The following is a 25702-nucleotide window of genomic DNA, read 5'->3' on the forward strand; positions in this document are numbered from 1 at the left end:
GGGAAGAATCTGACCATTTTTCTGCCCTCAAGTCGCACATAAGCGGTAGTATCGCTCAGGGAAGCGGTACTTCCAGTTGCATGGAAGTACCGGGCACCATAGGAAAAAGGACACAACTAGGGAGACGGTAGTTCCGCTAGAGCAGTACTACCACGCTTCCCCCAGCGGTACTTCCACTCAAACTAGACACACGACATTGATGGCACTAGAGAGAAAAACTAGGTGAAAGAGGGCTCGAAGGGGAGGACGGCAGTACCGCTCAAAATGGGAAAATCCATCGAATATGCCAGAGAGGAAATACAAGCGAAAGTGAGGCCGGACATGGAGGGCGGCAGTACCGTCGGGCGGTACTACCGCTCTTTAGAGTTGTACTTTCAGTTATATAACTATGAGGGCCTTAGGGGTAGAACACAAGCTCCATTGTGTCGGGAACAGGATGGGGTGCAAATGTGTATGTGTTTGTTCCTCCCAACCTTTCCAAATGCGGATTCCCTCCTCATAGTATGGGTTTACCTGTGACTCAAGTCCACCAACACTAAATAGATAGAAAAACACCTTCTTCTCTTTGAACCACTAGGGGGGAATAACAGTCTCGTGATATCTGATAATCTATGAAAGCTTAATGCACATGATTAGTCCACAAGGGGCATCGTCATCAACCACCAAAACTACTTAGGATAAATTGTGCTCTTACAGTGAGGTCACCCCCTCGGTGCGCACTGATGGCTTGGGAAGCCCACATGCAGGCACAACCCCCATATTTTGTTATATGATGTATTGTGACCTAGAAAAATCAAGAAGATACTTTAGGGGCGAAGATCCAACGTCTTGAGGCAGAAACCTAGGCAGAGGCCTTTTTGCTCTCAGGAAGAGTAATTCCGCCGGGGAAACTTCCCTCCGGGAGGGGGAAGTCAAAGCCATCGTCGTCACCAGTGCCTCTTCCTTTATGGTAGGGCCAATCTTCACCAACATCTTCACCAGCAACATCTCATCTAGAACCCTAGTTCATCTCATATATGCAATATTTGTCCCAAAAACTCATATTGGTACTTGGGGGCTACTAGTAGTGTTGATTACATCTTGTAGTTGATGCTTGTTAGTTTACTTGGTGGAAGATAATATGTTCAGATCCTTTATCATATTTGTTATACCTTTGATATTTAACATGGTGATGATTTGTGAATAGTTGCTTTTGTTCTCGAGGACATGGGAGAAGTCTTGTTATAAGTAATGTGTGAAGTTGGTATTCATTCAATATTTTGAAGATATGTATGTTGTTGCTTCCTTTACTCGTGTCATGTGAATTTCGACTACATGACACTTCCCCATACTTGGGCCTAAGGGAAGGCATTGTGGAGTAGTAAGTAGATGATGGGTTTCTAGAGTGATAGAATCTTAAACCCTAGTTTATGTGTTATTCCATAAGGGGCTGATTTGGATTCGCATCTTTCATGTTATGGTTAGATTTATCTGAATTCTTCTTTCGTAGTTGAGGATCCTTGCGAGAGGGGTTAGTCATAAGTAGGTAGGTCATTCAAGTAAGAACAACACCTAATCACTCGTCCACCCATATATCAAATCATCAAAGTAACAAATGTGAATCAACCCAACATGATGAACATGACCAGACACAAATTTCCATGTGTCCTCGAGAGCATTTTCCTTTATATAAGAGAAATTTCAGGCTTGTCCTTTGCTACGAAAAGGATTGGTCCACCTTGCTATAGACTTTCTACTTTTGTTATTTGTTACTTGTTACAAATTATCTTGCTACAAAACTATTTATCATTGTTACTCAAAGCACTTTTAGGGAATGCCTTGCTGAAAACTACTTATCATTTCCTTCTCCTCCTCGTTGGGTTCGACACTCTTACTTATTGAAAAGACTACTGTTGTTTCCCTATACTTTTGGGTCATCATGACTGCTTTCTGGCGTCGATGCCGGGGAGTGAAGCGCCTATGGTAAGTGGAAATTGGTAAGGAATCATTTTTAGTACATCCTGAAATTTACTGTTGCTTGTTACTATGGAAGATAATCCTTTGAAAGGCATGTTTGTGCTATGTTCACACTGACCAGAACTGGAAAAATTTGCCCCTCAACCTACTGAACCTACTGATAATATTTACTATTAAATTCATTCGGGTATGTTAGAGAAACTACTAGCTAATCCTTATGCAGGAGATGGTACAACTCATCCTCTTTTGCATTTGATATATGCAGATGAGATTTGTGGATTAGTTAAGCTTGTAGGTTTATATGTGGAAAAGTTAATAAAGTTTTCCCTTTATCTTTGGAGGGAAAATAATTGATTTGGTATAGACTATTGGATGATATTAGAACATGGGACTGGAATGGCTTGAAGCTGGAATTTCATCAGAAGCTTTATCCTATGCATCCGATTCATCGTGATAGGAACTATATCTATATTTTTGGCCTTGTGAAGGATAAAGTATTGCTCAAGCTTTGGGGAGGCTTAAGTCTATTATGCACACATTCCACAATCATGAGCTCTCAATAAAAATAATATTTCAAAAAAATTATGCTCGGATTTCTCATGATGATCGATCGAGGCTTGATTCTTCTTCTTCTGGTTCCTTCACGAATAAAACTATTGAATTCGAATGGGATCTCCTAGAAATAATTAAAGCAACTCTGAAGATTGGAAACGTGACAAAGGAAAAGAGTCAAGTATAAAGCTTGAGTTTTACTGTGTCAAAACCTGTATGGAAACTGGTAGCTTTCATAAGTTTAGCAATATGGGCTTGACTCTGTGATGGTAGCTTATTTGTATGAATAATTTTCTACTCATGTTGATCTCCCTAATGATAAGTGGTTTAAATTTCATCCACCTATCAAAGAACTATTGAAAGAACCTATTATAGTTAAAGAGGAAACAATTTTTTACCATGTTGATCCAGTTGTGCCCACTGCTTACATTGAGAAATCACCTTTCCCTGTTAGGATTAAGGAACATGCTAAATCTTCAACTGTGGTTAATACAAGCAATATTAGGACACCCAAACTTCCGAACAAATAAATGTATAACCTAATATTGTTATGGTTAAAGATCTCCTGGTTAATAATATTGATGGACATGTCATTTACTTTTGTGATGAATCTGCTAGAATTGCAAAACCTGTTAGAAACAAACAAGATGAGTTAGATAGAAATAAACCAGTTGTTGACATGCCTGTTGTTTCTGTTAAGATAAGAGATCACTACTATCATGGCTTGTGTGATATGGGTGATAGTGTTAGTGTTATACCTTTTACTTTATATCAAGAAATTATGAATGATATAGCACCCTCTAAGATTGAAGACATTGATGTCACTATTAAACTAGCAAATAGAGACATTATTTCACCACTTGTTATTGTTAGAGACGTTGAAGTCTCGTGTGGAAAAATCAAGTACCCCACTAATTTCTTAGTACTTGGTTCACTACAAGATAATTTTTGTCCCATTTTATTTGTTACACCTTTCATGAATATCGTTAATGTAGAAATTAATTGTGTTATAGAAAAGTTAAAATTAAGTTTTGGTAATGTGACTCATGAATTTAATTTCTCTAAGTTTTGTAGACGACCACATGAGAAAGAGTTACCTAGTAAAGATGAAATTATTGGTCGTGCCTCCTACTGATCCTTTGGAGCAATCTTTGCTAGACCATGAAAATGATATGTATATGAATGAGAGAAATGAAATAGATGAGATATTATTTAAGCAAGCACATATCCTTAAGCACAATTTGCATGTTCACATTTTAGGAGATCACCCCCGCACACACACACCTATGGGAGATCCGATGTTTGAATTAAAGAAATTACGTGATACTTTGAAATATGCTTATCTTCATGAAAAGAAGATATATCATGTTATTATTAGTGCTAACCTTTTAGAGCATGAGGAAAAGAAATTACTTAAAACTATGAAGAAGCACCGAGCTGATATTGAATATACTCATGATGATCTTAAGGGCACTAGTCCCACTCTATGTCAGCACAAGATTAATATGTAACATGATGCTAAACCTGTTGTTGATCATCAACGTCGATTGAATCCTAAAATGGAAGAAGGGGCAAGAACATAAATACTAAAGCTTTTGGAGGCAGATATAATTTATCCTATCACTAATAGTAAATGGGTAAGTCCCATTCGTTGTGTTCCTAAGAAGGAGGTATAGCCATTGTTCCTAATGATAAAAATGAACTTATCCCACACAGAATTGTAAATAGTTATAGAATGGTAACTGATTTTACAAAATTAAACAAAGCTACTAGAAAAGATCATTACCCCTTGCCTTTTATTAATAAATATTAGAGAGACTGTCTAAGCATACACACTTTTGCTTTCTTGATGGAAATTATGGTTTCTCTCAAACACCTGTCTCAAAAGAAGACAAAGAGAAAACTACTTTTACTTGTCCATTTGGAACTTATTCTTATAGGCATATGCCTTTTGGTTTATGCGATGCACCTGCTACCTTTCAAAAATGGATGACTGTTATATTCTTTGACTTTTGTGAAAATAATGTTGAGGTATTCATGGATGATTTTTCCATTTATGGAATTTCTTTTGATGATTGTTTGAGAAACCTTGATCGAGTTTCACACAGATGTGAAGAAACTAATCTCATCTTGAATTGGGAGAAGTGCCATTTCATGGTGAACGAAGGCATATTACTTGGACACAAAATCGTTGAACGGGGTATTAAAGTAGTTAAAGCTAAAGTTGATGCTATTGAGAGAATGCCATATCCTAGAGATGTGAATGGTACAAGAAGTTTCCTTGGCCATGTTGGTTTCTATAGACGCTTCACTAAATATTTCTCAAAAATTTCTAGGCCATTAACTAATCTTCTTCAAAAATATGTTCCTTTTGTTTTTTATGATGATCGTGTAGAAGCCTTTGAAATACTTAAGAAAGACTTAATTATTGCACCTATTGTTCAACCACTTGATTGGAACTTATGTTTTAAAATTATGTGTGATTCTAGTTATTATGTTGTTGGTGCTGTTATAGGGCAAAGAGTAGCCAAAAAATTAAATGTTATCCATTATGCTAGTAAGACCCTAGACATTGCTCAAAGAAACTATGTTACTACTGAGAAAGAATTTTTAGCAGTTGTGTTTACATGTGATAAGTTTAGTCCTTATATTGTTGATTCTAAAGTTACTATTCACACTAATCACGCTGCTATTAAATACCTTATGGAAATATGCATTGAGTGTCTGCAATCTTAGAAGGCTAAATGATGGTTGAGTACGTGAACTTGCTAAAATAAAATATCTTACGTAGACTCTTCTCTGAAATATGATGAATTGTGATTGTCTCAATGACTAAGAACATAGTTTGTCGATTGTCAATAAAGTTTATGCTTCATACTCCAATAATTGTGGATAGATTGTTACTTGTTTATGAGAATTTATATAATGAAAACTTGTTGCTATGTTAATATTCATGATGCTCTCATGTTCGTATTTTGCTTTTATCGACACATATCTCTCTAATTATGTGGTCATTATTATCAAGTTCGGCTTTCGCTTGAGGACAAGCAAGGTCTAAGCTTGGTGGAGTTGATACGTCCATTTTGCATCATGATTTCTTATTGATATTTATTTTGTTCTTGGTTATTATTACACTTTATAATGAAATTATAATGCATTTTCTCTCTTAATTTCTAAGGTACATCACAAAGAGGAAAATTGCCGGAAACTTGAATCCTGGACCCGAAACCCAAGAAAAAGCTAAAAATTCTCTAGACTCCAAATGACCTGAAACTTCACGAGGATTTTTTTTGTGGAATATATATGAATTTATGAAGCAAAGAAGTGCCAGAGGGGGCGACCTATGGCTCCCAAGTCAACAGGGCGCGGTCACCCCCCGGGCATGCCCTGATGGCTTGGGAAGCCCACAGGCAGGCCCAAGCCCCCTCTACCATCCATATTACACATCTATCACCATATCTTTGTCGAATTAGTGCACATACATAACTGACAATTGTATTAAGTGTGTTGGGGACACAAGAGACCACTTGTATTTGATTCCAGGGTTGTTTGAGAAAGAACCACCTTCATCTTACACATATCATGGATTGATAAATCTTATGTCATCCATCCGATGGAAATTTGCTACTATCTTATACTCCCTCCGTTCCTAAATATAAGTCTTTTAAGCGATTTTACTAGGAGTCTACATACGGAGCAAAATGAGTGAATCTACACTCTAAAGTATGTCTATATACATCCGTATATAGTCTACTAGTGGAATCTCTAAAAAGACTTATATTTAGAAACGAAGTGAGTAGAATTATGTGCTTACAGGCCCAACAAAGTCTACAAAAATACACTTGCGTAGTAGACATCGAGCTATTTCTAGCATCGTTGTCGGGAGATGAGTGCTTGAAGGTATCTTCTTTAGATCTTACAATTCAATCTTTTAGTTTCTTTTTTTATTCACTAGTTTGGTTTATAAAAGAAAACTACAAAAAAATGGAAGTAAAGTTACGTCATATTCTTTTCTTTATAAAGTTTTTCATGAAAACCATGAAGCTGATAATTGTTATGAAGTGTTTTAAATTTCATCCACCTATCAAAGAACTATTGAAGAAACCTATTATAGTTAAAGAGGAAGCAATTGTTTACCATGTTGATCCAGTTGTGCCCACTGCTTACATTGAGAAATCACCTTTCCCTATTAAAATTAAGGAACATGTTAAAGCTTCAACTGTGGTTAATACAAGCAATGTTAGGACGCCTAAACTTCCGTACAAATAAATGTATAACCTAATATTATTATGGTCAAAGATCTCCTAGTTAATAAAACTAATGGACATGACATTTCTAGCATAGTAGACATCGAGTTATTTCTGGCGTCGTTGTCGGGAGCTGAGTGCTTGAAGGTATCTTCTTTAGATCTTACAATTCATAGTTTCTTTTTTTATTCACTAGTTTGGTTTATAAAAGGAAACTACAAAAAAATGGAAGTGAAGTTACGTCGGATTCTTTTCTTTATAAAGTTTTTCCTGAAAACTATGAAGCTGATAATTGTTATGAAGTGTTAAAAAAAGAGTTTAACAAAATGTTTGATGTGAGTTCCTTCAATATTAAGAATGACTGTAATGATGTTAGTATGAATTCTCTGAATATGCATAATGTTAATGATAATATGAAAAAAAAAGTGAGGGAGGATGGGTGGATATCCTTAGCCTGTGATAACCAATTTCCTTCTTGATTACGATAGATAGATAGATAGATAGATAGATAGATAGATAGATAGATAGAGATTTCATGGCACTGATCAACCCTAGAGATAGTGGTGCACTTTACCCGATTAGTAGATGTGACTCCATTGTCACTCAGCCACAGATGAGGAAAACAAAGGAAGGGCTAGCTAGCGAGGCCAAGAGGGATGCATGACTCCTGTGCATCCCATACAATAGGACTGTTTTTTTTTTTTGTTTTTTTTTTTTTTGGACAGCAATAGGACTGTTCAGAAATTATTGGAGCTTGCAAAGGGGAAGCTGATATTAGAGCTCCATACTCAGCTACTTTGGCTGACTGTTTTCATCTTGCTCGTGAAATACCACAGGTTTGGTTTAATCATTGCCGCAGGCAAGCGAACAACTTGATTCAAATGTATTTTTGTCTTGGGACTTGGGAGGATGAGCCTCACAACTTCCTGCTCCAACATATACTCCAAGATGTAACTCTATCAACCTTTGAATAAAGTGCCAGAAGGCTTTCCTTTTCAAAAAAAAGAAGAAGAAGAAGAGGGATGCATGACACACGGGAATGACAGGAAATGTAAAATGCATTTGGGATTTGGAGTAGGAGACGTTGGAAGATTCAAACATGAGACCTTGCCCCTTGAGTGCCACTCACCCTACTCTTCTGCATCCTTTGCTCTCTCTCATTGGTTAAAATTCGACAACCTGCTATCTACTCCCTCTGTATCAAAATATAAGGCACTTTGATCTACTCGACTGCTTGATTTCGACAACAACCTGGACTGGTGCATGACAGCATCCAAAGCATATGATACATCTGGAAAGGGCGGAGAATTTTCCAAGATGATCATGCCCATATGGTCTTTTACATTGGAAAAGGTTGCATCTCGCAGAATATCGAACTTCTTTGTATATGATTTACTAACAGAAATGGTGACGCTGAAAATTCACATTAACAGTGCATAGCACAACTGCCTGGTGCCGAGTTAAGGGTGTGGTGATCCATGAAATCGCAATCCTTCTTCTCATGGGGATTATTTTTCAGTACATACACATGCCATCTATACATAACATAATTATTCTTCACCCAGTGTGATGTATGCTAATGGCTGACGCCTGCAAATTGTGAAGCAACTTTGCTCATCCCATTTGCTGCGACCGATGCAACAGAGTGCTAAATTCATGGTAGGTCAATGCTGGTTTGAATATGTAGCTGGTACTCCGGAGGTTACGTCACTGCAAGAAGCAACCTTCCATCAACGACTGCCCACATAAAAAAAAATGGAAAAGCTAAACATTTCTAAGCCAAACTGGAAGAACTCAGTGCACATCGAAATTATCAGAGTCAGTTAGATTTTCTTAGCTGTGTGCACCAATCCATGGAGAGGCTGGAACATAATAAAGCTATTTTTTTTATCTTTTTTTTCTTTCAGATTTCCCCAGAAATATTAGACAGGTCACAGGACCAATTACCTACAGCCAATACACTTCAACCACACTATAATTTATTGTTATGAAATGTATGTGCAGAAACTAATGTGAACCACCGTGTATCACCTTGTCGGTCAGGTATAAGCTGTCCAAAACAGCAAATCCCGCAGCAACACCGCCTTCATCTGACGAAGAAACTTTTGTTCGCATCAAGTAACCACACTTGTCATTGATGATCACTTTATCTTTGTTCCTGAAATCAGATATCAAGTCATGACCTGTTTGTCAGAAGAAACACCCTTATGAGGAGCGCTAGTGTTTGGACTTCTGTGTTTCAAGCACTTATTTTACCGCAGGTAGGCTCCATATATCCCAAGCTCGGATACTGTGAGGGCCTCATGGCAAACACCACCACGGACCAGATTAGCGAGTGATGCTTTGGGAAAGATTCTTTGCATCAATATGTAGGCTGAGAGAGCATCTCCTCCTTCCTTCTTGAGTCTGATCAGAGCCTCTCGCACATCAAGGCCGTATATGTTGTTCCCTGTGCATGAATAGCATATCAACAAATAATGAGAAAAAATCCTAAGAGAACAACTAATGAGAAAAAGAATATCCATATGTTACTGCATAAAACTAACCTCCGCCTTCACGTTGAGGCTTCAAGACAAACAAGTCAGGGTTTTCAATCGCAGATTTGACAACCTCTTCATCATCCAAGCTCCATAGTCCTGCAAAGCATTGACGGAGCTTGGAAATTTCCTCCTTATTTTCAAGAAACCTGTAGGGGGAACAAATTATGGCCAGATAAGCTTTTAATGTCTACCAAAGACTGATAATTGATCTGATCACTGATGGCAGAAGTACAGCGACAATACTACAACGTGTCTTACAACCCTATGTTCAGTCATGAACTTAAGTAGACTCATAGTCCTATATGCAGTTCACATCATTGGAATATTCAAGTGCATTCCACCCATTGGTACTGAAAAACTGAATCACCTTTCAAGCACGTTAGGTTTTGCTAGTTCTTGTTGAATCTTCTTGGTCCCCACTAAATGATATGATATTGAAGGACACTTCACAGCAGATGATTGTTCCATCAAAAGCCTTGCACTCCATTCCTAGAATATACAAGAAACATGCCATGGGATTAACAACAAAAACAATTGCTATATATCCACAAGACATACACAAATTTTGCTTCAGTGTTGACCCTATTAACGACTAGTGAAATCAATATATACGAGGGAATGTAGAAGTATTCAAATATATTAAAATTTAAAATGATGCCGTATTATCTCAAAGAACAGTAGAACGTGCTTCTATGGTAATTTGGTTTTCAATCAAAGGAAATGTCACAAAAAATGCTGTGTTGAAGGGTGGAAACAATGTATACACGTACTGCTTCTGAAGGATAATCGTTTGGTGTATAGCCAGCTCTAAAATATACCACAGCGACCTTCCTGTCATTTCTGCATTTTCCAAAAATACCTTAATGAACATTCTGAAAGATTGCAGCCATCACAAGTGCCAAGCCGCAAACAATAAGCCAATCATTGATACATACACCACAAGAGTTCCATCAGGGAGAACCTGGCCTTCAGCCTCCACCTCCGACAAGGTTTTCCTAATAGTTGTTACGCCATGTGTAACAAATTGTCAAGGGAACACAAATTTGACTTGATTTAACATTTTAGCAGACGGACTGGGAAGAAGATCCTGGACACTAAACTGGAGACAAGCAAATAACCAGAAGTACTAAACAGTTGTCATATGACAAGATTGAGCTATAGACTGGGAAGGTGGACCAGAGATGTCATGCGGAGAATCCCATGGACATCACCGTGAACCCATCACCAACCCCACAAACTCCAAGTGGACCGATGACTAGAGCTCGCCCGCGTGCCATCGAAACTGAGGTGACTTCACTCCTACTTGAGGTCCCTATGTATTTGGATGAGACATAGCTTCTAGCTTAATCCGGAATGTTATGTATGCTTAGATACGAAGGCATGAACCTGGAGAAGCAAGGAAGGAAGCCCAAGTCCCAAGCTAGAAGCGGAGACTCAAAGAAGGAAGAAAACAAGTGCAAAATCTGCAGTTCTGCACTACCAGACAGTCGGGCGAGCGCTGCGCCTCAGCCTCGACCCTCTGGAGCGACCAGAGGTCGAGCAGACTGTCTAGTTGGCGCTCGCACCTCGTCCTCAACCCTCCAAACCGACCAGACTGTCCAGTCAGCGCTGAAGCCTCTGAAGAATTGCACCACCAGACTGTCCCGTCCACTCTGACCTACCTGTCCAGTAGTTCTGTCTGTACAGATTTTGGGCAAGGTCCGTGTATCTCCCCTCCTCATACCCCTTCATGCCTAGGCTACAAATACCGTAATTTTCTCAGATCTAGGGTTAACAAAAAAAAGTATAGACTAAATCTTGAGAGAGCTTTGCTCGATCTACCCTCTCCCTTGGAGATCGAGAGCTATTTTGGGAGAAGAATCCTCTTGGATCATCAAGACATCCATTTCCTTTGGATTGGGGAAGAACTATCTCTCAAGACCCATCTCTCCTAGAGATTTGGAAGAACTACCCTAGTTATGTTTTCCTTTTGTTGTTGCTTGGATCTTGACATGTGTTTCGTTTTGGCATGAGATTTGAGTACTTTGGTAGTGAATCTTGTCTATGTGAGTGTTTCCTCAAAGTTTTCCCCTGTTGTTCTTCGTATTCATCGTGTTTCACCCAAATCCACCTCCAAATCGTGAAGATCAGGCCATCCCTACGGTTTGCCCCGTATCAAGATGGCAACTGCATTGGCAGGAATAACGTTTTAACAAAGCAAACTATGAGCAACTGAGTCACGGCATCTTTTGCTAAGCAAGAACTTAAGATATAGAAAATCACAATTTTCATCATTAAGAGATGTGCCAAAACAGATCACAAAAGGATATGATTCCCTCAAATATTTGACAAGCCAGTACTGGTCATACATATTTCTTTCTTCGGGCTGAACAATCATCATAACTACAGCACTGAACATTTCATGAAAAGGCGTGTCAGTTAATGCTCAATTGGTTAGCTATAATATGCATGATTCAGCTAGAGCATACCAAACCTGTCAACATTAAACTCATCCCATGCTTTGGCCAATGCTTTAGCGAATTGACGGCTCGCCTCATTTCCAGGAACCCTTTTGGCATCTAGACATAATAATTTTCCATACTGATTAATCAAGGTCCTGCATACCAATTAGTGATCAGTTGATTTACCACCCATACTGATGACCCAATAATAAATCTGATAGAAATACCCTGATAGGTACAAAGTACAAAACTTCATAGTATCCATCCGTAAGACTTGGTTAAATATAGAGAGGTTTGGCTTAGGATGAAGCTAGAACCTAGAACTTCAAATAATTTGGAACGTGAGATAGAATTCTTACTTATCTCTAAGTAAACATAGAAGACATAGTATTAGTTGACATCACAATTCCAAGGCCGCATCGTTTAGAAGTGTAAAAATAATCTTTTGGACACAGAAGTTTAAAACCATGTGTACAATTACCTAACCAGAATTCTCAAGTAAATGCACAATGCAAATACACGGAAGCATAGCGATGTAATTACCAAAGATGTGTTTCGCTGTCTGACTTTACCTATGAAGCTCAGCCACTGGAGAACAAAGCCCAGGAAAAGATACGGAAATAGTGTTGAGCTCTATTTGGAGAAGAGAATTGGTTTCTGAGTCCAGCATATAATCTGATCGGTGCAACCCCAGTCGAATATTCTGGTAAAAAAATAGCATTTGTCAGTACCATACAGTTAGGACATCAACCAAGATAGGGACCAAGAGACTAGACGGATCTATTAATGTTGAGGTATAAAAGTTGAGTGAATAGTAGAGGTGAGATGAATAACCTCCTCCTTGTTTGCATCCATCATCTTCCTGTGAATATCTAAGAGCCTAGAAGTGAAATCATCAACCTGCCTTGTTCTGAAAGTACAAGTATGACTGTATCAGGCTATCAGCCCAAGAGTTCCATTAAAATCCTCACCAAATTGTCAACAATCTGATTCGTTGATATATACTCCCTCCGTTCCAAAATATAAGACCTTTTAGAGATTTCACTAGAAGACTACATACGAAGCAAAATGAGTGAATTTATACTCTAAAATATGTCTATGTACATCCGTATGTAGTTTATAGTACAATCTCTAAAAGGTCTTATATTTAGGAACGGAGGGAGTAGTAGCCTCTAAAAAAGGTCAAGGCAAATCTAAGAATAATTGACATAATCTTTTTTTATCGTGGTCAACTTGCAGGCAGAGCTGTGAACAAAAATCATGCAGAGGTTAACATGGCAACAGCACTCACTTGGACAAGGAATCCTGCAAGAAATCCCCATCCAAGCTAACACGATCCACGAGCTCGTTGAAAAGCGGAGCCAGCTCGCACGCCTGCCTCCAGAAGGACTCCGGGAGACGCGACGGGAGCAGGGAGATTGGAGCGTGGACCAGCCCAACCCCAGGAACTGTTCCTGATCTCTGCAAGAGGGCAGGCAGCAACGATGAATGTTTGGTCATGGACGATAGATACTCCGAGCTCTGCTCGTCGCATCAAGGCTCATCCAAAGATTGCTCGTTCAAAGACTGCGGTCCTGAGCTTGGCCGGCGGATCCAAGAAGATGCTGATTTCCATGGAAGTTTGAACCGAGGACGAGGAGGCGAGAGAACCTTACCGGGTCCGCGCGGTCCCCGACGACGAGCCCGTGCATCGCGCACCACGCCGCCGCGTCCCGCGCCATTTCCTCCACCGCAGCGGCGTCCGGCTTTCCCTCGGCGGTGCTCATCGCCGGCAGTGGTGGGCGCTGGGCGTTCGGGCGGGTGCAGAATTTCTGCGTAGTTTGAGGTGGTATATTCTCAATTTGAAGCTTATGTTATTGGCGTGTGGTGGGGTCTGCGATTTCTAGGGAAATGGAGGGGGCGGCAGGGTCAGGTTTGGTCTAAGATACTAATGTTAACGTAAAGGGAATCAAATTACAGGGTGTGACAGCTCGGTATTGAGAAAATCAAATCTCTTTTGGTTCAGCTGTGTAATGGAAATAGTTACCCAGCGTACTGTCTGGCGATGTAGACGAGTTGGGGCGGCAGCAAACGGGGCTGACGACCAGGGACTGCAACGATGGATACCAGGCGATGGGGCCGCGACCAAAGAGGCTGGCATGGCGCGGATGCGGTGGCGCTGGACAAAGAAGAGAGGATCGAGGGGAGGCAAGGGAGGGCTGGAAGGGGATCAGGTGGCGCCGGTGCCGGATGGGGGACGCGGCGGGCGGCACTGGTCAATGTGGAGGGAATTGTGGGCGGCGGCGAAGGAGGAGGAGGTAGGTAACGCAACTGTTTAATTACTGGGGGTCGTGGGTGGTATCGATCGATAGCAAGTCGGAACCCGGAGGCAACGGATTACAGCGTCCAATTAACGGAGCTTTCTGCCGGAAACAAACATCTCAGTAAAGTGTGCCGGTCACTTTCTCTGCTTGGGCAGCAGCCTCAAACATTAAAAACAAAAAATTCTTCCAGCTGAAAAACTGATGATGGATTAAGCGAATCCAAACCATTCTACTCCTCAACAGTGGAGTGCTATATAGGAGTAGACTATATAAGAATAAAAATAAAAGAACGGTGGTGTGCTATACTACTTTCCTCACCTCCAATTTGTGGTTCAGATGAAACTGGAAGATGCTTTTAGAAAGATACCCATGTCACCTTTTTAGAAGAGGTTTATAAACTGGAAAAGGGATAATTGACCTAATCCTTTTTGTTGAAAGTTATCATCTCGACTCGATATTCGTGATTAGTACCATGTAGCTTTTTGTTAGACTAGCTTGTCAAGACAATCCCGAATATTCGGCTCGTTGTCTAATTATTTAGACACAATTTACCTCTTTCTTAATCCTATTTGGATTTATATCGTGCCAATCCAACATAAGCCCCTATTTTATTTACTTTTTCTATCTAATTTGTTTTCTTACCATTGTATTTCCATTGACAAAGGTCTATTGAACAAATAGAATTTGTAGATAGATGGGTCTCTTTATCCTCACTCCATATTTAATTTTTCTGCTTACACTTCGCTCAAATGATAAGGGTGTTCCTCTTGCATGTATTCTCATACAATATAATATATATATTTTTTAATAAAAATCGCTAAAAAAGGAGAATTTGGCCATCGTGATTAGGGTCGCTCTTTTTTTTCACTTTAGTGGAATTTAACCGGACCTGTTCGTTTTGCCATTTGAGTGTTTTTCATGGTCGATAAAATCTTTCTTTTGATGTCTTGCTATGGCATCATGCATGACATGATCAACAGATTAGTGTCTCGATTCACTGAACCTAAAAGAGATGCTGCACCCCATTATACATACTACTCCCTCAGTTCCTAAATATAAGTCTTTTTTGAGATTTCACTATGGACTACATACAGAGCAAAATGGATGTATCTATACTCTAAATGATGTCTATATACATCCGTATATAGTCTTCTAGTGAAACATCTACAAGGACTTATATTTAGGAACAAAGGGAGTACGTACCAGTAAATGGAAGAAAACCTTTATACTAGAGTAACATATTTAAACGGAACAAAGAAAGAAATCTGGATCATGCTTGGCACGTCTCCAGTTTCTCAACGCACCATGAATTTAAGCGGTGATCATCGAAATAGCATTACAACGAGCATCAAATTTGGATACAATGGAAAGAATCCCAGTGTTGTAGAAAATTTATTATTGCTAAGAAGAGAAGACCATGGATTCGAGATCGCATAGAGCCATGAAATCTAAGCTCAGCATACCAAACTTGTCTGACAAAAATGATGTACAGATTTGTTGTTTCCCACTTGAAACACTATTTCCTTAATTATAAGAACTAAGAGAAAACTTCCAGCACAGCTCTGTGGTGGGACCAAAAAACCGTTGAGGACCGTGCCTGGCGATTGAACACTGGCAATCATAATTCTTTTGGCAAAGCTGCAGAAGGACATTTTCCTAAGGTATTCCATAGTATGTAGTCTCCAGAAGAGGCCTGCCAAAGGAGAGCAATGTTATCAAAGAGTATCTTGTATTGATGGTCCGCACAGGGGTCTCGTAACCGATTAGCAATAATACGGTAATTCAAGTACAATTCATATGTTTGGATATACAGATCAAATGTCTATTTGTGGAACAAATCTTTTGTAATGTTAGTCTAGCATAAATTATATTGTGGATCAAATGCCTGGTTTGGGCAACTAGGCATCAACTAATTACTCTAGAGGGAAGCCAGAGGCCTGCACAGGCCTAACCCCCTCCCCGATCCCCACCCACACACACTGCCGCGTGTGCCTCGCCGCCCCAGCTTGCCCAAACCACCTCCTCCACAAAGCCACTGCCACACCGGCGATACCACGGCCAACCGGACGTCTCTGTCTCAGGCTCGGGGCTGCACTTCCACGTGCCGAATTGTTTCAGGCGACTTACAAATAGCAAACACGATTTTATAAATACTGTGTGCAACAGAAGCTAGGAGGGTGCTTCGCATCAGATCAAAATGCTTATAGTTAGTTCAGCACTAACAAAGCAAGGTACACCCTCTGTTCTCAAATGTAAGACGTTTTGGCATTTTCAAATGTAAGATATTTTGGCAGTTTTAAACTGCCAACGTCTTACATTTGTGAACAAAGGAAGTAATATCTTTTGCATATGCAAAACCATGCATGCACTGTATGATTCTTGCTGTAGTTTGTACAATTCTCTTAGGGCAATTATTGAAATGTTGAGAAGAAAACAGGTTTTTCAGTGCATTGACTATTTAAAGAGCCAAAGTTGGAGGGGATGAAATAAGGAAGTCACCTGCATTGAGTATTCCACTGGGGCTTTGACAGAAGGGTAAACGGTTACCTGCAGAATATGTTAAAGGAAACATGATGTTTAATTATGACTAAATTATTTGAATAAAGAATGGGAGGAAATGCTACAAGGAGAAAATAACTAGTATTTCATAATGGAGGTCAGGACATGTAAGGGTGTGATTCTTTAGCAATCTCTTCAGCATGGTAGTAAGGAAACTGTAATATGTACCCCCTATCAAGCACTACAACATAAGAGCACGAACAAAATGTATGTGTGGATGTCGAGTTAAATTTTGTGAAGAACAATGGCTAAATTTTTTGAGCCGGCATGAGGGCATCAACATCATAACAACACTAAGCTACTTGACTGAGTGGGTGAAGATGATGATCAAGAAAGGTTGTGGGTAACTTACAGATCTTGGGTCGATTATAAGACCAGACAGGGTGCCACCAACAATCTTAAAAGACACCTGGAGAATATTTCATAATCAATTAATATTGAAAACACAAGTTCAAATGAGAAGTAGATATTAAAAGACTTCACGGGTGTGCATAAGGAAGAACAAATATGATACAGTGGTTGTTCCAGATTATATTTTCTGATCCCAGGTACAAATATTACATGAATAACAGAATGTCATGCAAAATGAACAGCTGCATGATCCTATATCAACCAACAGAACAGGACAACTGAGAGCTACTATATGCTGAGAAAGCAATATGAAGAAGAGGCCAGGCATGTCAGAAATACAGTGACCGAATATGATTGTTCCCAATGATCTCATATTCAAAATAACATCATGAAAGAATGGCTTCACAAATTCCAACAACAATATGTTTCGGTAGAGGCAAACCTTAGCGTAATTATAAGCCTGCCAAGACAACGGCTCTTCCAAGTCAACTGCTTGAAGGTCTTTGTTCATTTTTTCCATGAGGTAGTCATCCAAGTTGGCACCATTCTTAGTGTTATCTTGCTCACAATCACTATCTTCAGCAAATGCAGTGGTTGCGACCAACCGAAATGATGAATTTACTCGCTGTGCTGTTCTAGGATGAAATCGAACAGTACCAGAGAAGGTAGCTTCAATGCTCCTACCACTGAGGCCCCGGCCACTTGACACAATTCTCCACTCAATTAAATGCTCTGTCATTGAAACCGTCCCAACTGATGGATTTCCGTCATATGATGCAACTCTTCTTCGAGGAAATGGCATTGTAACCATGCAAAATTCCATAAGAAACGGGGACTTGTAGCCCTCCATCAATCTCAGCTTAAATAGAAAAGCACCTTCATTCTCAGATACCATAGATAACTGATAGAACCCTTTAACAGGTGGATCGATGTTGCATGGAGCTTGATAGTGCATCAAAACGAAATTTCCTAGTGGTGGTTGAAATAGCAGAGATTGCTTATCACCAGTAGCTTCTGAAGCTTGAACACAGTGGTGGAATGATGACACCTCCACACGGGCAGTTTTTAACCCAGTCAGTGGCAAAGAAACATCAGGTAACCCTTCCAGTTCAGCCCTACAGGTTAGTTGTCCCGAAACGGAAAGGAAATCTGGCACATCATCACGGTCATATAGTGCAGCGTTTATAGTCTCCAGGCTAGAAAAGAGAGTCCGTTGCCTCCCTTTGTATAGGTAAGGCTTCCAGGCAGGTTGCTTCTGGTCTGTCGGAAGAGGATCAGCTGAATACCCGGTTGTTCTAATCGAAGAAACATTGCCATAATTAAGATCCTGAGGTGTGCCTGCAAAAAGATACTGTTAGCTTCGTTGGCTAATCAATAAACAGATCCATGAAGCTAGATGATAGAACAACACAAAGTGTTATATTCGACATCATACTCACCAAAAGGCATGGCACCGATGATGAAGCTTCGTAGTAATTCCTTGTCAAAAGGTCTTATACCACCTTTTAAAGAGTCTGATTGAGCAGAACCAACAGGCGAAGAAACTGATGCAACTGGGGCTGCAACAGGTGCAGCGATAGGTTTTGACCGGGCTGTAATACCTATGCTTCCAGTCAATGAATCTAACAGTCCACCAACAGAGGGGCCCGAAGTAACGATCACCTCTGGTTCAGCAACATCACCGGTAACTATGTCCCCAATAACATTCGCAACCATAAAGGCCCTATCATGGAACATGAAGTATGAGAGTCCAACTAGTGAACATGATCATTAATTGGTGGATAGCAGTATAAAACTCACAAATATTTTCGTAAAATGATTGAGTTCAAAAATGGGGTTGTAAGTGTAAAGAATGGAAGAACAACGAACACACATAAATAAGGTAAGCAAACTTACATTACCCTGTTATGCACGGAAGATTGAGCAGAATGGAAGAAAGATTGCCATTCTCTTTGGCTGAACTCCCGCAGTCAGGTCTTTTCAGTAGGCTCTCGAACGCTTTAAATGCCTGAGGATCCACCAAAGGCAGCACAAGGACATAATAACTTCCACGTTTCTGAAGAACTACTGGCCACAGCATAAACCCACCCCCTTCCTCTTTGTCAATTTGAAGGGATATAATGTGGCGAGTGATTGGATCATCGACCCAGGAATCCGATCCCACGGATGATAAGCTTGTGCGGATACCAGAGCCACGGGCCGTGCCTTCCCTGCACAATGTCATATTTAAGTGGTCATCGCAACTATTTTATAAGCCATGAACATACCACAACATATGTTGATCCGGTTATAGTTTCAGTGGACTATCCTGCATCTAAATCATAATTCACTTCCAGGACGAGTGACATGGTATCTAATTTTTACTCGGCCACACCAATTCTCCGGAGAAAGCTAGTACAAGAACCAAGAAACGACGGCCAAACCTTCTCCGGCGGTTGGCAAAGGCGGTGGCGACCTCGTAGTCCGCCGGCAGCGGCATCACCGCGCCCTTCCCCGCCCCCTCCGCCTCCCACGCGACCCGCCACCGCTTCTCCACCACTGCAAACCGCCTGAAGAAAGGGGGGAGGTGAGTTCCTGTGACCAGAAGGACCGAATCCTGGCGCGAGAATCCCCGGATTTCATCTCGAGGGTTCGCGAGGTGGGGTCAGTGTCGGGCGTGCGTACCTGGAGAAGGCGACCGCGTCGTTTGGCGTGAGGATCCAGATTGCGCGGACGCTGCACCCACCGCCGGACATGGATCGCCGGAGGTGTGGCCGCGCGGTGGCTGTGGATTTGGCGCTTGTTTCTAGGATGGGATGGCCGGAGACTCCGAGGGACCAGTAGAGAAGACGACAGGAAGAGTACGCGAACGTAAACCCGCCTCCCTGTTAACGATTTCGTCTTCCCTGGAAGTTTACGCATTCCAAGTCATTTGGGGCGTGTTTGCCAGGGTAGTAGCCGGACATGACTAGCACAAGCGTGACTCATGTAATGCTGATTGAGCAAATGCAGCTTTTAAATTAAGATGTATAACCTGTTTGATTCTCTGTATTTAGTTCTCCCATATTAAAGGATGAAAAATTCTTTTTTTTTCACCGAATGATTTGGCGTGTGTGTAATGCCGCTCTCATCGCTTGTCACGTGTCCTAACCGAGCGTCCACCACGGCTTCCTTATCCAAAGAGGAGTCCCGTTCCACCCCCATTTCTTTTTCATCCTAGCTCCTCTTCTCTCTCACAGTCTCTCCTCCCGTGTCGCGCATGGCCTAGCGACCCGCTCCACTCCGTGTTGCTCCACCACCACGTAAGGCCACTCCCCGCGTGTAGCAACAAGACTCACGGCCACTCCTCGACACATAAGGCCACTCCTCGCTGCTTCTAATCACGTCCACGAGCACTGCAGAGCCAAGGGTTGCATCCTTGTGGATCTCGCCATAGCAGCCGAGCTGCAGCATGAGAGTCGAGAGAGCTGCCATGGCCAGCGGCGGAGCTGCGTTGCAGCACGCAAGAGAGGCGATGAACTGCTGCCACACTAACGGCAAAGTTGCGGGTTGTAGCAGGAGAGGCGACGAGTTGTTGCCACGACCAACGGCGGAGCTGCATTGCATCACACGATGCTACATGCGATGTGGCTGCCACACAGCCGACGAAGTTGCATTGTAGCAGGAGAGGCGACGAGGCGCTTCCATAGATAACGACGGAGTTGTGTTGCAGCAGGAGAGGCGACGAGTTGTTGTCATGGTCGGCTGCGAGTTAATGCTGCCATGGGCGTCGCGCGGAGCTGCCCGGCGCTGTGCTACGAGGGAGTTGGAGTCTTGCATACGAGAGGCGTGCTGATGTATTGTTCGGAAGATCAAATCGGGCATGTAGATGGTGTTATCCGACGGTTATGCGAGCGGTTTAAGATTGGCTCGGTTCATCCGGTTGATCTTAAGACCTGCCTTAGAGGATAGCTTAGCGCATGGTGTTTGATTGCCCGTTTGTATACGTGCAAACACAAGGCCCGCTGTTTGGTTGCATATAATGCATGTTGTCGGATAATCTCTTCGGTCCAGTGGTTAGGTTACCAGCACACAGCGGCGTTAGAAAGAACACACGCAACAGAACATAATAGTAAGAAGTTTTAAATATTGTGCCACACATAAACATATCAGTTCGAACGCAAAGTAGTTCGATATTAAACTAAAACAGCTGGAGCATACGAGTGGCTGCCCTAACCGTTCACGACGAAGGCGTTGTCGTGCCTCCCTCGCCTGGTCACCACTTCAATGTCATTGTCATTGAAGGCGATGACCTTCAGCATGTCGGGAGTCAGTAACTTGAAGGTCACCATGAAGCCTACCTTGCTCTGATGGACGGCGACGAATGTGGCCCAACCCTGATCAAGGGTGACCTTGTCGTTCAACACTCGGACAGTGACCCTCGAGGAGCAGATGGTGTTTCTGCAGCACATACAAAAAGTGCTTTGTGAAGTCCAACGGCATAGGTATGGCCTCGAGCGGGGACTAGTATCACCTTGCAGAAGTTGGTTGGCCCTCCCATCTCATGGTAGTGGTCGTAGTTTCAGGGCTTGCCGTTGGGGGGCTCCTCCGGCATGTCGTTGTCCGTGGCCAGGCTCTGGACGTGCGTCATCTGGACGGACGCCACCTCTGAGGGCGGCACCACGTCCTTGCCCTCGTCCTGCTCCTTTGATGTCACCGCCTCCTTTCCCTTGTTCTCTGTGTCGATTCGCATTATGAAGAGGGTCAAATACTGGGTTAGGGTCGTCATTATGAACCTTGCAACACTGTCATAAAAATCTATGCTCGTGTGCCCCTTTATTTACCCACCTGGTCACCACCTACCCACCACATCCCTGTCTTTCACTCTTCCTCCAACCCAATGCCATGAACTCCAACAACAAGTGGAACCCCAACCCCAACTCCTTCCCCTAGGACATTGGATGGAGGGATTTATTTCTAGGGTGCTCGCTCATTGACCGCACCAAATTTGAGAACACCATAAAAGCGTGCTCAAACTTCAGCAACATGGAAGAGTTGCACAAAGAGTTAGACACTGTGATGAAGAAGGCAACGCCGAAGGAGTATAATGGCGGTATGTCAGTCGACATACTTCATTGGGCCATGAATCATACCGACTTCAGCAAGGTTGGACAAAGGGCAAAGTTGGCCAAATACAGACAGTACTGACGTCATCATGATAGTATTATCGGTTAGGCCTCGGCTAAAGTGTAAAATTTTCAACAAATATACAATTAGTTAGGCCTCTTTGATTTCTATCATTCTGAAAAGGAGGGATAGGGAAAACATAGTATTGCAAATATGCATTCATTTCATATGGGATTTTGGTCTGTTTGGTTCCATCGGAAAAGAAAAGGATTATTTCTAAGAGATTTGAGCGAATGTTAAATATAGTTAAAACAACCCTTACATTTATTTATAGAATCATACCGATCAGATGGCCGATGTAGGGAAATTAGGTATGATTCTAATTCCTCGAAGTGCATATAAAACACTTAAACCAGAGAGGTATATGACTGATACTCTCATACAGACCCAGATTCACCTAGGAGAGTGCACATGACACCGGGGTCAAAAACATCTCCCACAGGTAATAAAAAGCTAAAAAAATGAAGCCCGTGTCTTTGAAATCCAACGATCGTAATGCCCCGTACGAGTTAACACATTCTCCCTCCGCTTCATAATATAAAAGCGTTTTTTATGGAACGAAAGAAGTATATCATAATCAGCGTCCATGAGACTTTGAACCCGTAATACAATGACCACGGGCATATGACACGATGTGTGTATGCACGCACACAAAGTACGCTGAAGTGATGAGGAGCAGGTGAACATGTCGTCAGCTCCATGTACTTAATCTAGCTGGTCAAAGGGAAAAGGCATCAAGAGGATCACAATATTGGCATCGTGAAAGTGCAATTAGTCTATTGGTATTTTGGTGTGATGCAAATGTGGTTAGTGAGACTTTAGCACTCACTAAATTTATCTAGGTTCATTGGTGTTAAGATTACCATATGAAGATGGTTGACCCTCCTAATTCAAAAAGGAAAAAATGTCGTGTTTTTCCCACAACTTGAGAGTTTTGTTTTTTCTTTTGTTTTAGTTATACAACAAGCACACTATTAAAAGGGATTGAGGTGCCAGGTTAAACGTGTGGGGTCATGCAAAAAAAATTATCAACCATCCTACAACCATCACAGAGAAACTAGCCTTTCAAAACTCTCCGTCAGAGTGCCCCTGGCCTCCCAATTATGTGCCCATGTCCAAGGTTCCACGAAATCTCTAAGACACCCCGTGCGCACAGGACTTCTGACACCTGTATCCATGGGGTCGAGTTGAAAACTTATAGGACACCTTATGCACACGGTGTCAATGGTTCTCGTGTCCATGGGCTCTTAAGTTTTCTTCTTAGGTTACCCCATGTGCACAGGTTCCTTTAGCTCGTGGGCAACGGTCACTTGGTGGGATGGTTATATAAAACACATCTTTCACCTCCAACCCCAAACCATAATGTCATGGCCCTTCTTCCACCTCCAAACCCCAACCTCTAATGTCTTGAGCTTATCTACCATTCTCAATCCTCCAAAAGGTGGCACCAATCTTTTCGGGCGAGGAGGATTGAAAGCTGCCCCTCCCGACAAAAGCGAGTGGGACGAACGAGGAGTTTGTGGGGCAAATTGAGATCGGGTAGTGGTGGTCCATGATGAATTGCAATCTCACGCCATCGACCACTTCATGCAACTACGACGTTCAAATCGTATGGCATGTGAGAGAGCCTGCCTTCCCCGCCATGCAACGACGGCGTCTAAATTCAACACCAGGACAAGGAGGGGGTACCGTCGTCCCCACCCCAACGCCAGCCGAGCAATCGATGGCGCCCGTTCCTCGCCGCCATCAAGGAGAAGCCCCTGTCCTCTCACCATCGCCAGCCACGCCTCCACTACTACCTCAAAGGCGCCAACGTCAACGCCTCATCGTCCAAGAGCAAAGTCGGCGTGGGGCGGTGAGCATGGATGCGTCTAGGAAGAACCAGGTTGGCCCGGCCTAGGTGCTGGCGGACCCGATACTCATGGAGGCTTGGGACCTTGACCGGTCCATGACGATCATCGAGTCAGACGTGACGAGTGACCAGCTCCTCAAAGTGGTGTTAGTGAAGTCCTGACATGTCACCATCATTCAAGTCACCAACACAGCCAAAAGACAAGCAACACTAGGCAGATGCGGCGCTAGCGCCAACACCGTGACGGCCAAGCGGATTCCATTACGCCACCGTGACGGCCAAGCGGATTCCATTACGCCTTGCGAGCGTTCGGCCGTCGACGCGATGACAATGACGATGACTCACGTGATGGTCCGTTGACGACGGCTTAGAGGAGGCCAAGGAGGCCATGCCTATAAGGTCCGGTACCTCGCTGATTTAGTTTAAGTTAGTTTGATAGTTTGAACTTTGTTAAATTTCATTTGTTTGGTTGTAATGCACGGAACTTGCTTAAAATTCATCACTTTAGCTGAAATTTTGTCTGTATTTGTGTTTGAAAATCGTCTAAAATGGGTCGGACAATTGATACCTATGATTGGATGGCTCATGTTTCACTATCTGTGGACACGTTCACATGTATCTGCAAATATTTGATGTTGTTTATTTATTAATCCCCGTTGGAATCCTTCATTCTACTAGTACCACACAAAGTGCGTACATCGGACGTATTCGCTTGAGCCTTCAGAACACACGATGAACTTGAAGCAAAGAGTACGATCAGTTGTAACATTACCATGAACTAGAAGAAAAGGATACGGTCCGTTGTGTGCAGTTCGAACGAACGTGTGGTACTCCGTGTTATATTTTCTGTGCAACTGTACATATAGCTTGTGTGACAAACTAAAACAACTGAGCTGGTTTGCCCGAGTGGTTAAGGGGGAAGACTTAAGATCTTCTGCACATAAGTGCGCGTGGGTTCGAACCCCACAGCCAGCACGCTTTTTTTTTTCTTTTTTTCCATGCATTCCTTTTTGAGTGATTAGCTAGCAGCAATTTTTTCATATAATGAGTTTTTTTACATGCAAGCGTTTTTCTCTTTTCCATGCATTCTTTTTTGAGTGATTAGCTAGCGGCAATTTGTTTTCATATAATGAGTTTTTTATGCAATATACGCTAAATTTCTCATTAAAGTGCAATGAATTTGCTTTTTTTTTTTCATGCGTTCCTTTTTGAGTGATTAGCTAGCAGCAATTTTTTCTTCGTATAATGAGTTTGTTTACATGCAAGCGTTTTTCTCTTTTCCATGCATTCCTTTTTGAGTGATTAGCTAGCAGCAATTTTTTCTTCGTATAATGAGTTTTTTTACATGCAAGCGTTTTTCTCTTTTCCATGCATTCTTTTTTGAGTGATTAGCTAGCAGCAATTTGTTTTCATATAATGAGTTTTTTATGCAATATACGCTAAATTTCTCATTAAAGTGCAATGAATTTGCTCTTTTTTTTTCATGCGTTCCTTTTTGAGTGATTAGCTAGCAGCAATTTTTTCTTCGTATAATGAGTTTGTTTACATGCAAGCGTTTTTCTCTTTTCCATGCATTCCTTTTTGAGTGATTAGCTAGCAGCAATTTTTTCTTCGTATAATGAGTTTTTTTATATGCAAGCGGTTTTTCTCTTATCCATGCATTCTTTTTGAGTGATCAGCTAGCGGCAAATTGTTTTCATATAATGAGTTTTTTATGCAATATACGCTAAATTTCTCATTAAAGTGCAATGAATTT

The 25702-nt window shown here is 41.8% G+C and overlaps 2 protein-coding genes and 1 non-coding gene across 3 annotated transcripts; 1 reads left to right on the forward strand and 2 right to left on the reverse strand.

The window, feature by feature from the left end:
- Positions 1 to 8163: 8163 nt before the first annotated feature.
- On the reverse strand, positions 8164 to 14054 carry LOC123395067 (glutathione synthetase, chloroplastic-like). The gene is made up of 14 exons (XM_045089995.1): positions 13763 to 14054; positions 13392 to 13547; positions 13028 to 13197; positions 12571 to 12646; positions 12309 to 12439; positions 11769 to 11891; positions 11605 to 11685; positions 10231 to 10311; positions 10066 to 10135; positions 9663 to 9784; positions 9302 to 9441; positions 9012 to 9204; positions 8787 to 8913; positions 8164 to 8465 (listed from the first exon to the last, which is right to left on the reverse strand). The coding sequence occupies exons 1-14, from the start codon at positions 13874 to 13876 to the stop codon at positions 8463 to 8465; spliced, it is 1587 nt and encodes a 528-aa protein (XP_044945930.1). The 5' UTR covers positions 13877 to 14054; the 3' UTR covers positions 8164 to 8462.
- A 1226-nt stretch (positions 14055 to 15280) lies between these two features.
- On the reverse strand, positions 15281 to 19849 carry LOC123395952 (AP-5 complex subunit mu). The gene is made up of 8 exons (XM_045090975.1): positions 19614 to 19849; positions 19373 to 19498; positions 18851 to 19159; positions 18389 to 18672; positions 17392 to 18287; positions 16951 to 17007; positions 16539 to 16586; positions 15281 to 15732 (listed from the first exon to the last, which is right to left on the reverse strand). Exons 1-8 carry the CDS (start codon positions 19682 to 19684, stop codon positions 15658 to 15660), a joined length of 1866 nt encoding a protein of 621 aa, XP_044946910.1. The 5' UTR covers positions 19685 to 19849; the 3' UTR covers positions 15281 to 15657.
- Positions 19850 to 24838: 4989 nt separating this feature from the next.
- On the forward strand, positions 24839 to 24921 carry TRNAL-UAA. The gene has a single exon. It is a non-coding gene; the product is annotated as a tRNA-Leu (tRNA).
- The last annotated feature ends 781 nt before the right edge of the window (positions 24922 to 25702 follow it).

This window comes from Hordeum vulgare, chromosome 5H (genome assembly GCF_904849725.1).
Source record: "Hordeum vulgare subsp. vulgare chromosome 5H, MorexV3_pseudomolecules_assembly, whole genome shotgun sequence".
In the NCBI taxonomy this organism is placed as follows: domain Eukaryota; kingdom Viridiplantae; phylum Streptophyta; class Magnoliopsida; order Poales; family Poaceae; genus Hordeum; species Hordeum vulgare.

Bases quoted from the DNA above. Each gene is read 5' to 3' on its own strand.
- LOC123395067 (XM_045089995.1), bottom strand. From the start codon at position 13,876: ATGCCAGCCTCTTTGGTCGCGGCCCCATCGCCTGGTATCCATCGTTGC. The intron at 13,548-13,762 runs GTAACTATTTCC...CAAACTACGCAG, and splicing joins ATCGCCAGACAGTACGCTGG to AAATTCTGCACCCGCCCGAA. The intron at 11,686-11,768 runs GTTTGGTATGCT...TGAAATGTTCAG, and splicing joins GATGAGTTTAATGTTGACAG to TGCTGTAGTTATGATGATTG.
- LOC123395952 (XM_045090975.1), bottom strand. From the start codon at position 19,684: ATGTCCGGCGGTGGGTGCAGCGTCCGCGCAATCTGGATCCTCACGCCA. The intron at 17,008-17,391 runs GTTTGCCTCTAC...AATATTCTCCAG, and splicing joins AGGCTTATAATTACGCTAAG to GTGTCTTTTAAGATTGTTGG. The intron at 16,587-16,950 runs GTAAGTTACCCA...CATATTCTGCAG, and splicing joins TTATAATCGACCCAAGATCT to GTAACCGTTTACCCTTCTGT.